Genomic DNA, 19,658 nt, shown 5'->3' with positions numbered 1-19,658 from the left:
TTCTGCCAGGTTAAACCCTCTATTATGCATACATATTACAGTGTCTTAAAAGGCATTTATTGAAATGCCATAGTTTAATAGTTTAGGCTTACAAAATCAAGCTCTCTTATGTTACAGGCAATAGCCACTTAATTGGATGTTTTCTCCCAGTGCATAAAAATGTTGGCTTAAATACACACACATTCAATTAATAATAAAAAAAAAAAAGTGTGAGAAACAGTATTACTTTGTAGTTAAAAGCAAGAACTGTGGAGCCAGGCTGCTTGGATTTGACTCATGCTTCTGCCTTTTCCAGCACTATAATTTGGGGATATGACTTAACCCTTTTCCATCACTGCATCTTTGGTAAAATGAGGATGTTCGAACAGCTTGTATCATAGAATGGTTGTGAGGTTCTAACGAGTTAGTACACAAAGAACACTTTGCAGAGTTCATGAGATCTAGTCATTGTGATTTTAAGTGCTTTCTCCAACCATTTATTTGTACTTCTGTGTTATAAAACCTAGTTGTGATGAGCTGACAGAATTAGGGATAGCTTTGTGTGGTAGAAACTGAAAGTTTCCTTTCGTATCTATTCTCTTCTTCTTCCACAATAGTGGCCTCTCCTCCTCACTTTTTAACTGGATGGGCACCAAGTTACCCAGAGTTAAGAGTAAAATTTCTTTTCCCTCTAGAAATGGCCATGTGGCTAAATTCTGGTAGATGGTTTGTAAGCAGATATAATGAATTGACCTCTGAAAAGTGTTCTTAAAGGAGGAAGCATGGTGTGTCCTCTTCTTCTTTCTTCCTGCTGATGGAAATTTGGTTCATACGACTGGAACTCAAGCAGCCATATTGGATTAACAGATGACCTGCTAGAGATGCAGAAGAGGAAGGGGGCATAGGACGGAGCCCCTCACAACTCCAGGGAGCAAAGCCGCCCTGGCAGCCCTTTTCTTTTGCTGTAGATTTTTAGTAAAAGAAAAACAGACCTCTATATCATTCAGTACACTATAATTTGGAACACCTGTTGCAGTCAGATATAGTCTTTGGGAAACACTTCACCCTCCTGAATTAGACCATTCTCTCATTATTTTGACTGCAATGTGTAGAAATCTCAGGAGGCCAAGGCACAAAAAAACCATGAAAAGGTTTCACATACACTTTCTTTTCTGTTAGAGGCACTCTTTTACCACACCCAGGCATGGCCACGTTGTTCTTACTGTCTGCTTGAGGAGAGAAGGGACTTAGCCTTAGGCCTCAATTGGTGATTCTACTGCTTGACAGTAGAATTTATGCACATAACTGATGACCAAGTCTTGTAGCAAGAAGGGATATTCTGATACTTTTACTACTCCTTCTGGACCAAAACTTGTGGGCCCTTGGAGAAATACAGTGGCAATTTTCTGTTGCTTTCTTTGTTATATACAGAAACAAGTTTCTCCATTTTCTGTTTTCTACACATATCAACAAGAAGCAAGATTCATGAACAAAGGGGCTTTACTCAGGGAGGCGTTGATGTTACCTGTTCTTTCTCAGGACAGATGTGGAAACAGTTCAGTGGTTTCAGTATACCTTGTTCAGGAACAATGATGATAATCTGTTTTCATTTTGTTTTGTTTTGTTTTTTTCCCTCTTGAAATTGAAAACTTGTTTTCTGATGGTTCCAGAGATCTCTGGACTCATTTAGGGATTCTGCTGAGCTCTCCTCCCAAAACTAGTGAAAAGGGGAGGTGGTATCTAAGGCTTTCAGAAGAAACATAGTGTGCCTGAGGTAGAAAGCAGGAGGATCCTTTATTTCTGTTTGGCTTCACTGGGGAAGAGCCCTGGTGTTGTTCATCAAAATTAAGTCAGGTTTCTTGTAGTCATGGATTGCTGTCTTTCCTTCAGGAAAATCCTTAGCCTCTGCCACATTCTGTCTACCCTTTCCTTCTGGGGCTCCAGTTAGACATACATTAGACCTTCTCACTTCATCTTCCACTTCTCTATTCCATGTTTTCCATTTTTTAAATACCTTTGTGCTACATTCTGTATGATTTCTTCTGATCTACAAGTCACTCACTAATTCCTTCTTTTGATATGTCTACCTATTGAAGTTTTAATTCTGGTTTATTATTATAATTATGTATTATGTAGCAATAATTATTATTACCGGTACTGCGACTACTAGATATTTCTTTTGGTTATTTTACCAAGTGTTAGGTCACTTTTTAAATTTTTTTTTTTTTTACATTTTATTTATTTTTGATAGAGAGAGAGAGAGAGAGAGAGAGAGAGAGAGAGAGAGAGCATGAATGGGGGATGGGCAGAGAGAGCGGGAGACAGAATCTGAAGCAGGCTCCAGGCTCCGAGCTCTTAGCACAGAGCCCGACGCAGGGCTTGAACCCACAAACCGCGAGATCATGACCTGAGCCGAAGAAGTCGGATGCTCAACCGACTGAGCCACCCAGGCGCCCCTGTTAGGTCACTTTTTAAAAATACTCTCTGGAAGATTCTCTCGGGCTTTTCATTTGCTTCTTTACACACGGTAAACATATCTGTTGCTTTGTCTTCTGTGTTGGGACTGTCACTGCTGTCAGTTATTTTTACCAGTTCTTGCTCATGCTACCTTGTTTCCCTATGTGTAAGTTTTCTTAGATTTTATGCTGTTCATTGCCCTTGAAAGTGATTCACAGGGATTCCTCGAAGCCTAGGATGAAATTGCCTTCCTCCAGAAAGGATTTGCCATTGATTTTGCCAGTTCCCTAGAGACTTGTCTAGCTTGGGACCTACTTAAACCAGGTTTAAGATTTAACACAAGAACTCATGTCATCTACTCAATTCTTTGCTTCCCCCTTTTCTAGGCTTACATTTCTTTTAAATAGGGACACTTTTTTTTTAAATCATCACTCATGGACAGTATAGTCCTCAGCACATAATAAATCACTCATGGATTTTGGCTGAATGAATAAGTTATCATACCTACTTTCTTAATTTCTCTGTCTTTATTTTCAGCTGGTCAGTTAAAAGGATTACTGTTTTGGGATATCATTTCCAATGGGGTGTCCTTTCGTCAAGATGTTGGTTGCTATGTCTTCTCTCCGTCATAAATTCCTCAAGCTCTGTGCTGCACAGGAAGTGGTTACTTGGTAAATATTTGCTTCTGGGCTAAGACTTGCCATACTCCCCGTGCTTCTGCCCGTGAGTGAATCAAACCACAAATTTCTGAGACTCCTTACACTTTCCATGGATATTTTGAGTATTGCTCGGGATATCTCTTGGCAGCAACTCTCTATGGCTCTGTAATTAGTTGATCTACCTCTGATTTCTTTTCTCTTTAGTACACCTGATCATCCTTTGCTGTCTGTAGCTAACTTCTGATTCTGTCATTCCCTCACTCATAGACCAATACCACCATGGCTATCACCACTGCCTATGGAATGAAGTCCAAACCTAGTAGCTTGTCATTTTGCCTTTTTTTGTCTAGGTGGGGTAGCCAGATTCCATGAAAGAATGTGATCTCTGGGAAGTCAAACTCCAGCTCCACTACTTACCAGCCACATGAGTGAAACTTCCATGCATTGTTGTGTTGATGTATAAAATAATATTAGCCTTGTAAGGGATAACATATGTAAAGTTCCTAGTGTCCATCAGAATAAGAATAGTTCTACAGAACATTTCTTTCTAGTAGGGTCTGAAAAGAATAGCAATTTATTTTCTTATTGCTTATGGATACATGGACACTCAAACAATGAAAGACCCCTTGCCCATTTTTTCTCTGGATCTTGGTTACCTTATAAATAAGGTGGTGCCTTGGGGCGCCTGGGTGGCTCAGTCATTTAAGCTTCCAACTTCGGCTCAGGTCATGATCTCATGATTCATGAGTTCGGGCCCCATGTTGGGCTCTGTGTTGATAGCTCGGAGCCTGGAGCCTGCTTCGGATTCTGTCTCCCTCTCTCTCTCTGCCCCCTCCCCCACTTGTACTCTGTCTCTGTCTCTGTCTCTCTCTCTCAAAAATAAGTAAACCTTTAAAAAATTTTAAAAAGTAAATATGGTCGTGCTTAAAGGCGGGAAGGTATATAAAACATCTGGTTCCATACTTGGCACATCTTTAGGTATAGAATAAATGTTCTTTCTTTATTCCCCTTCAAACTGAGGCAACTTTCTTCCCTATGTGATTTCAATACAAAGTGTAAGTCAGAGTGCACTATATAAAAGAAGGATTGTTATTCCTGTCTCCACTCTCTGAAGTCCTATCTTCCCTTTAAAGCCAAGTTCAGGTTCAGTTGACATCTATTCCATGAAGCACCTCTGGATTCTCACTTCTACAACACTCATTCCCTACTCCAGCCAGAAGCATAATAATGCAACCAAAGGAGAACCTTCAAACCATCTCAGCTATATTTGAATTTCCTGTTTATCAACAAGTATGATTCTATACAAAGCTAAGCTGTGTTCTAGCTCCTACCAAAACATTTTTAGAGATTAAAAAAATTCAGTGTCTTCAAAACCGGTCTGTTCATTCTGGCTTTGGACAGCTTAAATCTGTCCCCTTAGATTTTCTGCATTTGTACTTAGGTATGTTTGTGTTCCCTTTTAAGTATATTGCCCACAAATAAACAATATGCCTTAAAATACACTGTCCATGAATGCCCTTTCTTCTTCTGTGACTGCAGCCTGTGCTACCAGATTTGTGGTGACCGTGGAGCTGTTTTCTCCTAACTGCACTTATATTCAGTGAAAACCCTGAAATCTCCTTTTCAAATATGTGTTGGTATTAAATGACATCTCCTCTGTCTTGAATTAGTATGGCTATTTTTGATACCTATGACTGAGTTCCCCAATCCCTGCCCATATTGCATGCACCTCGGTGTGTTTGGCCTGCTTATTAAATTGCTATGAACCTAACTTGTCACTCATGCTCCTAGATGCAGTTTCCTTGTGAGTTTTTTCAACATACTTTATTCCTGTTCTAACACTCAGCTCATTCTGTTTTGTGTGCTGTTTATGCACTTGTGTTGTATCATTGTCTTGGGTGGGGCTCCTGAGAAGCAGAGCCTCCATCTGGGGGATCAGGCAGCAACTTTGTAGCTTCCCAGACTTGGTGGCTTCTGTTGGTTTAACAGCTGTTTTCCAGAGCAAGCCGGCAGCTAAGAGTTCTCAACGAACACTGGCAGCTAGGAAATACATGCTCAGACTGGTGGAAAGGATCTGAGGGGACCCAGCAGCATCCACTGTAGTCACCCATGGTTTTAAACTCTTTAGTAGGAAACTGTCTATTGTTTATTTTTGCAGTCTCTGTAAACCCGGCCCCTTGTCTTGCATGGTAAAGGCATTAGTTTGTGGACTTGAATCATCAACGATCTAGAGTAAATATCCTCTAGTTTGTACCCATTCCAGTCCATTGCCATTTGTAAAATCAGACACCGGTAAGGAACTTCGCCAATCCCGCCCTCCCCGCCACAGAGGAGCACAGAAGCAGACTGTGCGAGTGATAGAGGAAAAGATATGGATGTTTATGTTGCATTGTTCCAAGAAGCTAGCTGCCCTGTCAATTCAAAAGCTGTCTATGGACCAAATGTTTAAATTCGGAATAGGCAAAAAAAACCCTTCTTTTTTTAAAAATATTTTTTTTATTTTGGGAGAGAGAGCGAGCATGAGCATGAGCAGGGGAGAGGCTGGGAGAGAGGAAGAGCAAGAATCCCAAGCAGACTCTATGCCTTCAGTGCAGACCCCAGTGTGGAGCTCGAACTCACAAACCACGAGATCATGACCTGAGCAGAAATCAAGAGTCAGACCTTAACCAGCTGAGCCACCCAGACACCTTGGCAAATAGCTTATTAAGACCAAGGAAACACATCGAAGAGCAGGATTTCAGTCTATACTCAGCTTTTGAACTATTTATGTTTTTTTATAATTTCACAAAAGTAATATGTACATATTGGCTAAACATAAAAATGGTATAAAAGAGTGATAAATGAATAGTAAAGTCTACTCTTCGTCAGCTTGGCTTTTATTTCCACTCCCAAGAGCTAACTGCTGTTAACATTTTCGTATGTTTCTATCCAGAAATAGTTATATATATATAACTTATATATATATAAGCCTATGTATTTATGATTTATATGCAAAAGATTAAAGTATATGTACTTCTGTCTAACATTTTTTAAACTAATAATAGATCTTATAGATCTTTCTACAACACATCTATAGCTATGTCTCATTTTTTAAAATGACTGTACAACTGTCTTACAGTTTATTATTTTTCTTATAGACATTTAGGTTGGTCCTAGTTTTCAGCTCCTTCAGAAGGTATTTTTGCTCTTACAGATTTTTTTTCAATTGCAAAATGAGTATCCTTTTATGTAAGTTTTTTTTTTTTTTTTTTTGCATACTGTATGTGCTTAGTGGTATTAAATTGAAAATCCTATTCTTGCTTCTGCACAGAAAAATCATGCCGTGGATAGAGAATGTGGCTACCAAATTCCCAACTTCTATATTGAACAGTCATGTGCCTTTAAGCCTAAGTTATGCTTTCTCCTTCTCTGCGCATTTGTCTTTCAGCCTCTTCCCCAGAATGCAACTTATAATCAGAAAAGATAAAAGTTGTCATAGTTGAAAAAAGCTGAAAGTAATTCTCAAGTTCAGGTCATCGTAATAGCAAGTTCTAAAAACCGCTTTGGTATAGAATTTAAATAACAGAAAAACTATTTTGAGAAGCACAGAAGTTGTGGATCTTGCTTAGAGTTTAAGAGGTTCAGTATTAAGACCTCATCTAATGCAAGTTTTGAAAAACTCAATCAGACCTTCCAGAAATCCAGCCCTGATGTACTTAAAAACTCTGTTGTCTTTTTTTTTTTTTTTTTTTTTTTGCAGTGAAATACATGCGAGAAGCCACACCCTATGTGAAGAAAGGCTCCCCAGTATCTGAGATCGGCTGGGAAACACCTCCACCAGAATCGCCTCGGTTAGGGGGCGGCTCCTCAGACCCTCTGTCCTCGCAGCCCTTCTCCTTCCACAGAGATCGGAAAAGCATCCCCCTCAAGATGTGTTATGTCACTCGGAGTATGGCCTTGGCTGACCCTGAGAACAGGTAAAGAGGGCCAGGGATCTCCTCTGACATTGCTAGGCCTGTGCCTGTGTTCTGAAAACACTCAAAGGTTTCCAAAGAATAGCCTGAAAGGGCCCCACAGAGATAATGTTGTGTGTTCAAGCCATCCCTCCCTCATTCCCTTCCTTTCTTTTATCTTCATGAGAAATCTGTGTGCTGAGCTTTGGTTCTGGAAAGAGTTGAATTGGAGTCAAGATCCTAAGTGTCTTCTCTGGGCCTCCCATTGCTAGCTTATGTGACTTTGGGCAAGTTTCTTAAACCAATAAATCTCAGTTTTGTCATCTGCAAAATGGGAATAATTGAAATAGATACCTCGCTGAGTTGGAAATCTACATGAAGTGCTTACGGCAGGAAAACCTTCCTGAATATAAGCTATAATAATATTTATTATTATTTAAAATTTTCTTTAAGTTTATTTATTTTTGAGAAAGAGGGAGCATGAGTGGGGAAGGGGCAGAGAGAGAGACACACACAGAATCTGAAGCAGGCTCCAGGGTCTGCGCTGTCAGCATAGAACCCAACACAGGGCTTGAACTCATGAACCGTGAGATCATGACCTGAGCCAAGGTCGGACATTTAACCAACTGATCCACCCAGGCGCCCCGATGATGATATTCATTATAATGTTAGGTAGTAGTAGCACGCACATCAGCCCCCTCTGGGCCTCAGTGTCCTCAACTGTGTCCTTGGAAGTTTCGATGGGAGGATCCTTAATGCAATTTTCTGCTCTAAACTTCTCTTTATGCTTAAGAGACAAAAAGGGAGTGGCTTTGATCCAACCCTGGAGTGCTATTTCTCAAAGTCTGTACACGATTTCTCGTGCCTCGGGATAGATCTATCACCCAATCCATGGAAATTATAAGGAGTCCAGCAAGACCAGCAAATATGTGGGTCCCTGTTCCCCCAGACATCTTGCTTTAACTCGTCTGAACAGAAAGCATCTACCTGGGAGGAAAATAACAGACATGTAGAGGAGAGGGAGAGGAATGGAGTCAGTCAACGGGGAATCTTGGTGACCTTGGCAGACACATCCAAGTGCTAAAAACAGGGACAGCTCTAGTGGCCCTTGTTTGTAACACGTGTGGGACAGCTGCCGCCTACGTGAGTGGGATGTATTTGGCTCTGCTCTGAGTTGCTGATGGGGAGGAGCCAAAGGGAATAGGGATAGGGAGGAAGTTGCCTCCTCAGCTTAGAGCTCAAAGCGTTTTTCGGTCCCTTCCTAATAAGCTTACTCTAAAGAAGCTGCTAGCCTCTCTCACTCCAGCAGCTGGAGGATCCACCCTGCTCCCCCCACTCCTCCCATGCCGGTTCTGTCTGCCCAGGGATCAGAGCAGCGGTTGTAGGAGAGAGTGGGAAGTATCAGCCAAAGAGGAGTTGGAGCAGGCGGACGGGCAAGGAGGCAGAATTCTTCCATTCCTCCACGAGCCGCTCTAACCTGTTCTGTTTTGTCCCCTTCAATTTCTGCTGCTTTCCCTGGGCCTTCAGTTGATGCCCCGGTTACTCTGCGTTTGATCTTTCCTGGTCTCTTAGCTACCAAATCAGACGGACAAGTCCTTTCTGCCAGAGTCTGATGTCTAAGGTGTTAGATCCGGTGAATTCATAGTTTATGGAGTGCCTATCTTGTGCTGGGCGTTACGCTAATTTACTTCAGACCAGAGACTGCAAAGTCGCAGCCTCTACGCGTACCCAGATGACAGATAGGATCCGTCTAGTGTGTTCAAGAAATCCGAACTACTTCCCACGTTGAATCATTGGGAAATTTCACATTGAAAAGCCAGATCTCTGCTTTTCTGGAAAAATGGATAGATCTGGGGAAATTATTAGGCCCACGTTGCTGCAGGCAGGTTTCCAATCTGCAGGAGCCTGGGTGAGGCTTCTCCTTGTATAAGGGAACGAATTCCCCTCAGCACTCCTATTGCCACACACTTGGGGGATTCCATTAGTTATCTGCCTGGTACTTAAAACTGTAACCCTCCTTAGTCCTCTAAATAGCCCTCTGAGTTTCTCTCATTGTCCTCATTCTGCAGATGAAAACTGAGGCTCAGTTCTTATAGAAGTTCCAGGCATCGTATGGCTAATACACAGTTTTGCTGGGTTTTGAATGCAAGCCTACAGTGTGGGTGACAGTGTCAGATTGCTGTTAACCAGAAAAATGCAGAGACTAGAAAATGTGGAATATCGTAGGAGAGATTCATGCCTGGGGAGAGAGCTTAAGTAGATGATTTCTAGGGTTCATTCCAGCTGTGGTCTATATACTGTAACTTCTCCTAAGGCACCAAATTCTATTGTAAAGAATATTTTGGGACACATCGGGCCTTAGTTCAAACACTGGAGACTTCATATGTCAAGCCAGAAGAGGGAATACATCTTTAAACTTTTATATCAGTGGTCTTCAATCCACCATTGATGAGGTGGTGTGGGAGAGCCTATCCTGCTAGGGTATGAGAACCGCAGGGCAGGACTGAAAATGAGAATCCAGCTAAGCCAGAGGGTCCAGGAGGAGACTTCCGTCCAGATAGACCCAGAACTGCTGATAATGAGATTGACTTTTCACAATGTATATGTGTATCAAATCACCGTGCTATACACTTTAAATACCTTAAAATTTTGTCAGTTATACCTCAACAAAGCTGGGGGGAAAAGATTATGGTTTTAGGTGAATCTTGACCCTGGTCGAGGAAGAGAAGAAAAGAAAAAGGAAACAAATATTTAATGGAATTCTGGTTACATGCTGGGCAGAGTATAATGTACTAGTCAGAAATGTAGACTCAACTCCGTGCTGAACACAAGACAAACCTAACACGAAGTGATTTTAAAAGGCAAAAAGCAAAGAGATGGGTAAAGCGTACAAGGCAAATATAAACTAACAGCAATGACAGCAAAAAGTACCACTTTTGATCTTGATATATGACAGGGTAAGATGCAGACTGAAAACACAGAACAGGACAAAGAACTGGTTGAAGCTGAAGACCAGGGTTCACAAGGAACATTCAACAGTTGTGGATGCACCCCAAATAACACAGCAGTGGCCTTTGTAGAAGATGCAAGAAGAAATCGAAATGTACTATTAGGTAATTCAACATGCCACTCTCAGTCCAAGATAGGGCAAGTAGACAAAAGATCAGTAAAGATCTAAAAGACCCAAACAATGTCATTAACAAGGGAGATCTGGATACATCACAAACTTTGTACACTGATAATAAAGAACACACTTCCCTTTTCTAAATGTAGAAAATCCCATTTTCTAAATGCAGATAGAACACTGACAAAATTAACTATAGATTAGCTCACAAAAAGTGCAATAAACTCCTTGAGGTAGGAATATTCTAAACGACATTCTCTGATGATAGTGGAGTAAAAGTGGAAAACAGATTGCAAAATCGAAGTGCAGAAAACCTTTCTTCTTGGATTTTTAAAAGCTGTGAAATAACTCCTGGGTGAAAGGGGAAATAGAAACTGAGATGGTAGCCTTTCTGAGAAAATGAAAATAATGCATACGTTAAACATAAAAGAGAAAGGGAGAGTCTAGTTCAACGATGGAATGTGTGGATTTCAGCCAGTATCTCATTCAATCTAATAACAACTCTCAGTAGTGGGTCCTCTAATCTCTATTTCATAAACAGTGAAATGTAGTTCAGAAGTGAGAGTTGAAGCAAACCGTAGATCTGGGGTTCCAACACGAAGCCCAGCTTGTTAATCACGATAACCCATTGCCTGTGACTCCAGCACCTGGCAGAACAGCTCACTTGAACTGTAAGTGCAATGGCCAGGACTCAATGGGCTCCTGGATGCTGAGGCTCGAGAACTGATGACAAATGCCACAGCAGCTTGGGACTAATCCCCTTGGTTGGTGATGCACAGCTACTTATAGTTTGCATTAAAAACTCTAATGTTCAATTTCTCAAATAGAAAAAGCCGTAGAACAGCAGGCAGGATTGCTACTCTTTCTGTGGAAAAGGTCACCCAGCAGGCACTGAATCCACAAGAATATGTCACTGCTGGTGGTTGTCAATGATTACAACATTTTTTTAAAAATTTCACTTCATAAATAACTCGTTCATAAGCTCTTCGCTGCCCTCGTCCAGAGCTACATCCCCAGTCCTCCAGACCATTTGGACATATTCTCTACCGGGTGCTTTGTTTCCAGCTTGCTCCTTCGCTATCCTCCACCATCTACCCTACACCCAGCTAGCCAAGAGAATATGAAACACCCAAAATTTATCCATTTGCTCAAGATGGCTCCCTGTCACCTTCGCTGATACCAAAACTACTCAGTATTACATAAAAACCTTATGAGGTTCTGGATCTTCCCTAAGTGTCCAGCTCTTCCCATCTCATCCTTTATGCCCCAGCCACCCTTAAATAATTTACTTCCCTGAAAACTTCCTAATCACCTTCTAACACTCAGCACAGGTGAGACACTGGTCCCACTATACCCTGTGTGTAGATCTGTCCATGATGGCAGCTTTCATAATGACTTGAGATTTTTTTCTTTTGTGCTTACCCAGTTCATAAAGTTATTAAGACCCCTTGAGGTCTGGAACATCCCGTGTTGTCATTTTAATATCCCATCTTTCGAGAACATTGCTTGACACAAAGCAAGCATTAAAAAATATGTGCTATGTACGATAAATGGCATATTCATCTGTCCGTTTTTGGTATTCTTTACCTTCTCAAACTTTAAAAAAAAAAAAGCAAACATCTTCCACTAAATAGGCTTGGGAATAAGAGAACAAATAAAAACATGGTTCCATCTTGACAGGCACAGCAAACTTAAATAAACCATAACAACCCATTAACAAAGCCTGTTACTGGGTTGAAAGCAGATGGACCCTTATGGATGGTGTATGAAGGTTTTGTCATGACTATGTGCTCCAGTAATAGACTCCACTGTAGATATTCATGGTTAAATTATGAAGCAATGCATACAGCTTTTTGAAAAACAGTGTGCATTTCTATTTACAGTATACAAGTGAAAAATCCACAGAAGATGCCATTGTAATTTCAAATAGAAGTGCTCCACTCAGCACACAGTGATTCAGAGGGGTATGATCCAATAAGTCCTATAGTAGATGCAGATATATTCTCACAAAGTGCCCTCAGTGATGTTACCACAATCCAGCTCCCAAGTTGCAGCCACAGAGGATCAGAAACCTGATTAGTGGCATAGTGACACTGGATCCATCTCCAAGGAGTGGGCTGATATTAACCAAAACAAATGCAATTGTCAAGCAGAAGTAAACACTGAAGTAGGACAATATGTATGTCCTCCCATCACATACAGGTGGTCTGTATTAGAAGACAAGTATAGAAATAAACAGAATATCAGAACACCAAGTAACAAAAACAATATGGACTTTCAAGGCAGCCTAAGCAATGCATTCTATGTGAGGAATTCAGCTGTCACCAAGGTTATCAATACAAGAGATGCTAGCAGACCTTAAGGTGTACATTTTAGACAAGGAAGCTGGAAGCCACCCCTTCCGGGATTAGGAGAGCTTTGCCAGAATAGCCATTATGTTAGTTACTGCTTTACTGAGAGCCCCCATCTCCTTTGGGCTGTGCATAAATACTCAGGGCTCCCCTAAGTGGATGCCCCACTCCTCTTCTGTTCACCCAGTCTCATTCCTGATGGGGACCAGAGCAGTGGACTTTTTTTTGCTTGTTAAATTAAATCAAATTCTAGTCCTGGCTGTCCAAAGTGGCTCCCATATCCCTTTGTTTTGAGTTTTAGGTGATCCCAAGTACTTTAGTTACACATTTGGAAACACAAGTTCTTTTGGTGACCACCAGACAAGAGTAACCATTTTACTAGTTGAGCCTGATTTCCTACTTTTTTCAGTGTTTGGGGGCACACGATAGCCCCCCTCACCCAAAGCTTATGTAGAGTTCTCAACCATACTCTTCAAACTTGGAATCCTATTGAAAAGGCTCCTCCATTAGGTCAACCAGAGTGAAGATTCATGAGGTTCTACTACCCATCCTGTCTCTATAGTAAATCCTGGCTTGTGAAAAGAGCTTCTCCTAAGAGGCTCATGATATGTGTATTTTCTTGGTTCTGTTTTCTGCACTTTGGTTGGACACACGATGGTGGCCTCATAACAGAAAGTATTGCTAGCACACCACAATTGACAATGCATTTTGGAAACAAAGGGGAAAATGTGAAATAAAGTTACAGTGGCACTATAGTAAGTGGACACATTTTCAAATTAGGCCCAAAAAAGGCCCAAATTAACCACCTGCTAATATCAGTGAGTAAAACTCTGGAGTTGAGGTTAGAAAATGGGAGTTTGGATCTCAGTTCTGTCACTTAGGCCCTTTCATTTTAGATAAATTGCCTAATCTCTCTGATTCCGAGCTTCCTTGTCTATAAAATGTGCTTGCTGACACTGACCACGTATAACTGTTGTAAGGATTTGATACCCCTGTAAGCATCCCCTAATTCCTGGTAGCATAACTGTGCCATAAATGCAGCTTTCAATCAAAATATCCTCAGTCCTGGGCTCCAAGGGAGGGAGGAGTTTTCTTCCCAGCAGAAAGAAATTTCCAGGTCATCTCCTCAAACTGTTGGGGAGAGATTATTTGGTAAGACATTCTTTCACAGAGGTTTTTAGCCTTCTGGGACTTCTGGCTCTCTGTAGGAAACTCATTCCAGTTTCCCAAGTCATGGGCCCACAGAACCTTAACTATCATGTATATATCAAACTCCCAAGTTTTCAGCAACCTCCCCCCCCCCCCCCCCCACCGACCCACCTGCCACAACCCCAATACTCACCACTGTTGTTTTCAATGCCTTCCCATCCTTTTTTTTTTTTTTTTAATATGGGAGTTTCCTTTTCTTTTTTGCAAGCTCAGTAGTACATTAAAGCCCAAAAAGCAAGCTTTTCTTATTATATCTTATATAATATATCAAGGTGTTCATAGCAGAAGTGTTTCTGAATTTGTATAGACCACTGTGGATCTAGAAACCTCCTCACGTGGCTAAGTTAAACTTTTACCATCATGTATAAAACTAAAGTCAAACAAACAAATAAACCAACAAAAAAACATGAGTATTATCTTTTGGATGATCTACCAGTTTCATTTGAAAGTGTGGACTTCCCTCTACCACCAAGAGCACCATTTTGGTCATGTTTATTCATCTGTCTGTATCTATCTGTTACCTTTGTCTATATATCTGTCTGTCTATCTATTACCTCTATCTGCTATAGCCTCTATCACATTATCTATCTATCTATCCATCCATCCATCCATCCATCCATCCATCCATCCATCCTTGCTTTTTACCTAGATAACCCCTACTGAAATATTGTTACTCTGGAAGGGTATGGATAAAAAGAGAGATGACCTTGGTGTTTTTCAACAGTGCTCACGTTCTGCTTTTGAGAAATACAGGAAGTGAAATAGATAGTAATGTTTCAACAGTTTGTTTAAAGGTGGCTGGGAAGGGAAAGTTCAGGGAGGTTGGACTGAATTAGTCAGAGATCTGAAATAGGAAATAAAGTCCTAAACAGTTATGTTATTTTTTTTTTTAATGTTTATTGATTTTTGAGACAGAGAGAGACAGAGCATGAACAGGGGAGGGGCAGAGAGAGAGGGAGACACAGAATCGGAAGCAGGCTCCAGGCTCTGAGCCATCAGCCCAGAGCCCGACGCGGGGCTCGAATTCACGGACCGCGAGATCGTGACCTGAGCTGAAGTCGGCCGCTTAACCGACTGAGCCACCCAGGCGCCCCAAGTTATGTTATTTTTTAAGTGTACTTAGTTAGGCAAAGCAAGAAGGCTTGCCTTTAGCATCCACAACAGACCTAAGAAAACAGGTAAGACACTCCTTTTTAAAAGTTATTTTAATGAAAGCTTAAATGTTATCAAAATAATAAAAGCAGATAGTTTTCAAAGATTTATTATTAAAAAGCAATGGGTGTTTATCATTCATTTTGAAGCCTATTTGTAAACCATGAGAGAGACTCAGGTCTGAGATATGGGAAATTTTCTCACATTATGTATTTGGTAATGTCCTTCTCCATTTTCTTTGTTCTCTGTCTCTCTGGATCCCCTGTTGGAAAGATGACCTCATAGATTGGTTTTCTAAGTCTGTTTTTTTTTTTTCTCTATTACTTCAGTCACACTTCTTAAAGTTTATTTCTGTGACCCTTCTCATGAATATATTGTGTTTATTTTAGCTATTATATTTTAGCTCTTTATTCTCTGAATGTTCCTTTCTAGTGGAATTTTGTTCTTGTTTTATGGATGCTATATTTTGTCTTAATTCTTGGAGACTATTAATTAGGTTTGTTTACTTTTCTTTGTGCTCTTTGTTTTTTCTGTTATTTATTTATTTTTTTTTTTCCGCTTGTTTGTTAGGATCTTCATCTAACTTGCTGGAGTTTTCCTCAGATGTTTGGTGATCCTTTGGTATCTGCTCATTTTTTACACTGAGAGACAAAGAAACCTATTGGAACCTTTGTGTGGGGAGGGGGTTTATCAGTTGGTGAGAATTCATGTACTGTTATTATTTGGTGAGTCAGCCTTACTGAGAGATCCCTTCCAGTTCTGCAGATGTTGATGTTTGGAAGTTTCCTCTGGGTCCATTAAGTTACTTAGGACAATTTGCCAGTCCTTGGGTGTGGGTGGTGGTAGGAACACCCAGTTGTCAGCTTTCTGAGAGCCCCACTACTCAGCTTGCACACCTCACATAGGACCCTGTTTCCAGCCCTGCATCACCCCTGCCTCTGTCTCTGATGCTCCCAGCCCCTGCAGGGTATGCAGAGCCAAGGAGCTCACGCTTCTTTGGGTTCTCTCTGTAGCCCATCAGGTTGTAGCATTCTTGGCTCATTCTTTATGTGCAATCGATTACTGAGTTTCATTGCTGTCTGTCCTTCAGACACATATTGAGCTCTGGCCTCTCATTTTCTGGTGGGCTTATACATATTTTACTGTTTTTCCTTACTGGGATATTTTAAGGGAGAGGAGATGAACATGAATGGCCAAGCCACTGTTTTCCCCCCAAAAAACCTTGCATAATTTGCATCTTTGTATACAACAGAGTGCACAAAAGGTTCATTTTAATGAGCTTAAATAACATTTTCATAGCCTTGTTATTTTTAAGAAAATCTGTTTCCTCCATAGATAAACTTGAGTGTTCATCCTAATTATCATATATTTTTAATCTGTTGGAGATGAATTAGTAAGGTTTCCCTGGCAATGGTAAGCTAGTGAAAAAAAGGGAATTTAACTATTTTTGGATAGCCTTGAGGAAAGGAGTTGAGGAGAATGTTCACCAAGCATGGTTCCATGATTCATCAATACACAATAAGATGAGTTCATTTTAGTTCATTCCTGTACCTCTAAGCACCATTCCAGGAAAAATCTCAGTTTCCCCTCTTCAAAGAGCATTTCAAAAGACTGAACTTGACCATCTGGGTGCTGAGAGACTTTTGCTAATGTTGACTCTCAATATTTAGGTCTTGATCCTTGGCTCTCAATACATTAATTGAACTCCATTTGGTTTGCAAAAAGCTGCCCCAGGATTTTCCAGCTGAGATAATGAGCCTCTGAAAATAACCCCGTGCTAGAATGCAGGCATCCTCTATTCAAGTAGGCATCACCTGCTGTGGGGATGGGAGAAGGGGGAGAGAGGAGGATTCACAGAGCAGCCCTGCCCTTCTTCCTCAACACATGCATGGACTTTTACTTTCCTCAGTGGAGGATGGTTTCATGGCACGGAGAGCTGCAGATACATTTAGACAACACCTGCTTGGACATCCAGGTCCCGTGTCTGTTGACAGGTACTTTCTTTGTTCCAAAACAAAACTAGAACAGGAATTTTCACATTGGTGGTCCATTCGACCTGGTTGAGATGTCTTTCTTTTTCTTATATTTCAATGTTTTAGCAAATAGTTCTGACCATCCAGGGTTTTTGCTAGGTCCTGATCTGCAGCGGTTGCAGGGTTCTTGTCTTGACACAGCTTCTGGCCAGGTAGGGAATGTGTACAAGTAACTGGGCATTCCAAAACAGAACGCTAAAAGGTGATGCAGGTGAGGGGCACCTGGGTGGGTCAGTCGGTTGGGAGTCCGACTTCGGCTCAGGTCATGATCTCACCGCTCATGGGTTTGAACCCTGTGTTGGGCTCTGTGTCTCCCTCTCTGTCTGCTCCTGCCCTGCTCACACTCTGTCTGTCTCTCTCTCTCAAGGATAAATAAACATTAAAAAAAAATTTTTTTTTTAAAGATGATGCAGGTGGAAAGGATGCTCCAGTAGCTCCTTTGCAGGAATACTACCCAATCCAAAGTTCTGATTTTTGGAAGGGGGTGGATGGTGACAACGGGGAATGATTGTCAGAAGAAGTGATGTCTGTGCTGAGACGCGAATAATAAACTAGAAGTTAGCCAGGTCAAAGTTTGGGGAAGGGAGACAAATCGGGTATTCTTGGCAGAAGAGACAGTATGAGTCTAGGCACCGAGGCAAGAAAAAACACAGTTCTGTTAAAGAATTGGAAGAAGTTCAGTCTCTTTGGAGTACTCTCTAAGAAGAATGTGTCAAGAGTCTACAGAGGTGGTCACATTCAGAGCTAAGCCCCTTTATGTTTGGGACTTTATTCTAGGCGGGGTCTATAGCAGGGGATTGACATCACAAAGACCCCTCTGGCTTCATAGTCAAGCATGGACTGGCTGGGGGAGCAGTCAGAGGGTTACTGCAGAAATTGAGGTGAGAAATCATCTTGGCCTCTGCTAGAGTAGGACAGAAGCCCTAAAGAGAAGTTGGATGAATTGGAGAGACGTAAGGGCCGGAATCTGCAGGAGTTCCTGAGAAAGTGGGCTTGAAGGCCTGAGCTAAAAGAAGGAGTCCAGAACTAGGTTTGCTCTGTCATCCTTGGACATGGAGCCACCATCAGTCATACATCTGGCCCCTATCGCTAGGTGGTTACACTGGCCCTCGGTGAACGGAACCGAGGAAAGTCATGCTTGGCTGAAGGGTGGGAGTAAGCAGAAGCATAGGACAGGTTTAGGCCTTTGATGATACGGGCTTGATTGACAGTCAGAGTGACTGTCTTTTGACAGTCTGATGTCCTTTACCTGGACTTGCAGGCATGGTGAGAAACCGCAGCACGTCTTGCATTTCTTTTGCATTTGCCCTAATTCTTGGAATAGCATGGAGAAATCGCTCACTGCGTCCAGAATGGCAATTGCACAGATGCTGGTTGTGTCACTCTTGAAGGCTTAACTGAAGAATGTTGAATGAAGGAACCATTTACAGAAGAGCAGGCTGTGTTAGAAGAACCAGCAATGGATGGAGAAGCACCCAGGTCTTAGCAACTGGGAAGCTGCTTCCACCCCAGGGACCGAGGAGAAGAGAAAGTTTCTGTGAGCTGGTGAGGACGGGAGCCCTGGGAGACAGACCGAGGCCCAGGGAGGGTTGGGAATAGGTCAGCATCCCTAATCTTCCTCTGTCCCGCCCTAAGGTCTCCTGTTCTTGCTTCTGAGTGGTTGCTGACAACTGGAAGGCAGAGTCTAGGGAGCCTGAGTGATGTGCTTAGTACATCGAGTTTTACTCTTGGAGCACAGAGCAAGGCAGAGAAGGGCAGAGAATGAATCTGGAGAAAGCAGAGACAAAAAATAAAATCGCAAAAAGTGTACTTACGTTCTGTCTTTTCGAAAATAGGTCTGATGTATATACGAGTGACAACTATACGAAAAACATGGCTACCTCGAACACCTCGTTAGTGACTGAACCTATATTTATACGGCCCTGCTTAATAAAAGGTGCTGTAGGGGCACCTGGGTGGCTCAGTCGGTTAAGTGTCTGACTCTTGGTTTCGGTTCAGGTCACGATCTTGCAGTTCTGGGGTTCAAGCCCCGCGTCAGACTGTGCACTGACAGCACAGAGCCTGCTTGGGATTCTCCTCTCTCTCTCTCTCCCTCTCTCTCTCTCTCTCTGCCCCTCCCCTGCTCTCTCTCTCTCAAAAATAAATAAATTTAGGGGCGCCTGGGTGGCGCAGTCGGTTAAGCGTCCGACTTCAGCCAGGTCACGATCTCGCGGTCCGTGAGTTCGAGCCCCGCGTCGGGCTCTGGGCTGATGGCTCAGAGCCTGGAGCCTGTTTCCGATTCTGTGTCTCCCTCTCTCTCTGCCCCTCCCCCGTTCATGCTCTGTCTCTCTCTGTCCCAAAAATAAATAAAGGTTGAAAAAAAAAAATCTAAATAAATAAATAAATAAATAAATAAATAAATAAATTTAAATAAATAAATAAATAAATAAATAAATGGTGCCATGCCTCTTCTAGAATTTTGATCAAGATTTCATTTAGCCTCGGTGATGCCCAGAGGAAAAGACCCTTTATTTGTCTCAAGCTGGAGGTGCGGAAGGGAAGTGCAGCAGGGAGTGGCCAGGGTGGCTGAGCTGAGAAACGGCTTTCACGATGGACTGTTGTCCTCTCCTCAGAGAGCAGGGGCCAGGGGGTGTGTCCTCTTCCAGTACAACAAAGCTGGGGAGTCAGGTAGGAGTGCTGCCGTCACCCTGCCCCAACCTGATTCTAACAGTGACATAGCCAGAGACAGATGAAGATGTGAAGAGAGGAAGGGGTATGTTTGA

At 42.0% G+C, this 19,658-nt stretch overlaps 1 protein-coding gene and 1 long non-coding RNA gene across 3 annotated transcripts in view; both read left to right on the top strand.

Annotated features, from left to right (window-relative positions):
* Positions 1–19,658, top strand: part of SNTB1 (syntrophin beta 1) — a 240,483-nt gene that overhangs the window by 97,700 nt on the left and 123,125 nt on the right. The window contains exon 2 of the mRNA XM_040494335.1: positions 6,835–7,051. Coding sequence (XP_040350269.1) covers positions 6,835–7,051 — 217 coding nt within the window. The remainder of the gene's footprint in view (positions 1–6,834; positions 7,052–19,658) is intronic.
* LOC121042917 (uncharacterized) lies at positions 17,240–18,705 on the top strand. 2 transcript variants are annotated; one of them, XR_005796525.1, is made up of 3 exons: positions 17,240–17,777; positions 18,221–18,441; positions 18,532–18,705. It is a non-coding gene; the product is annotated as an uncharacterized LOC121042917 (long non-coding RNA). The 2 variants fall into 2 exon arrangements; XR_005796526.1 differs by having other exon boundaries at positions 17,240–17,849.

This window comes from Herpailurus yagouaroundi, unplaced genomic scaffold (assembly GCF_014898765.1).
Source record: "Herpailurus yagouaroundi ecotype Mexico unplaced genomic scaffold, PumYag 186, whole genome shotgun sequence".
In the NCBI taxonomy this organism is placed as follows: domain Eukaryota; kingdom Metazoa; phylum Chordata; class Mammalia; order Carnivora; family Felidae; genus Herpailurus; species Herpailurus yagouaroundi.
This window is presented reverse-complemented; position numbering and strand designations above follow the sequence as displayed.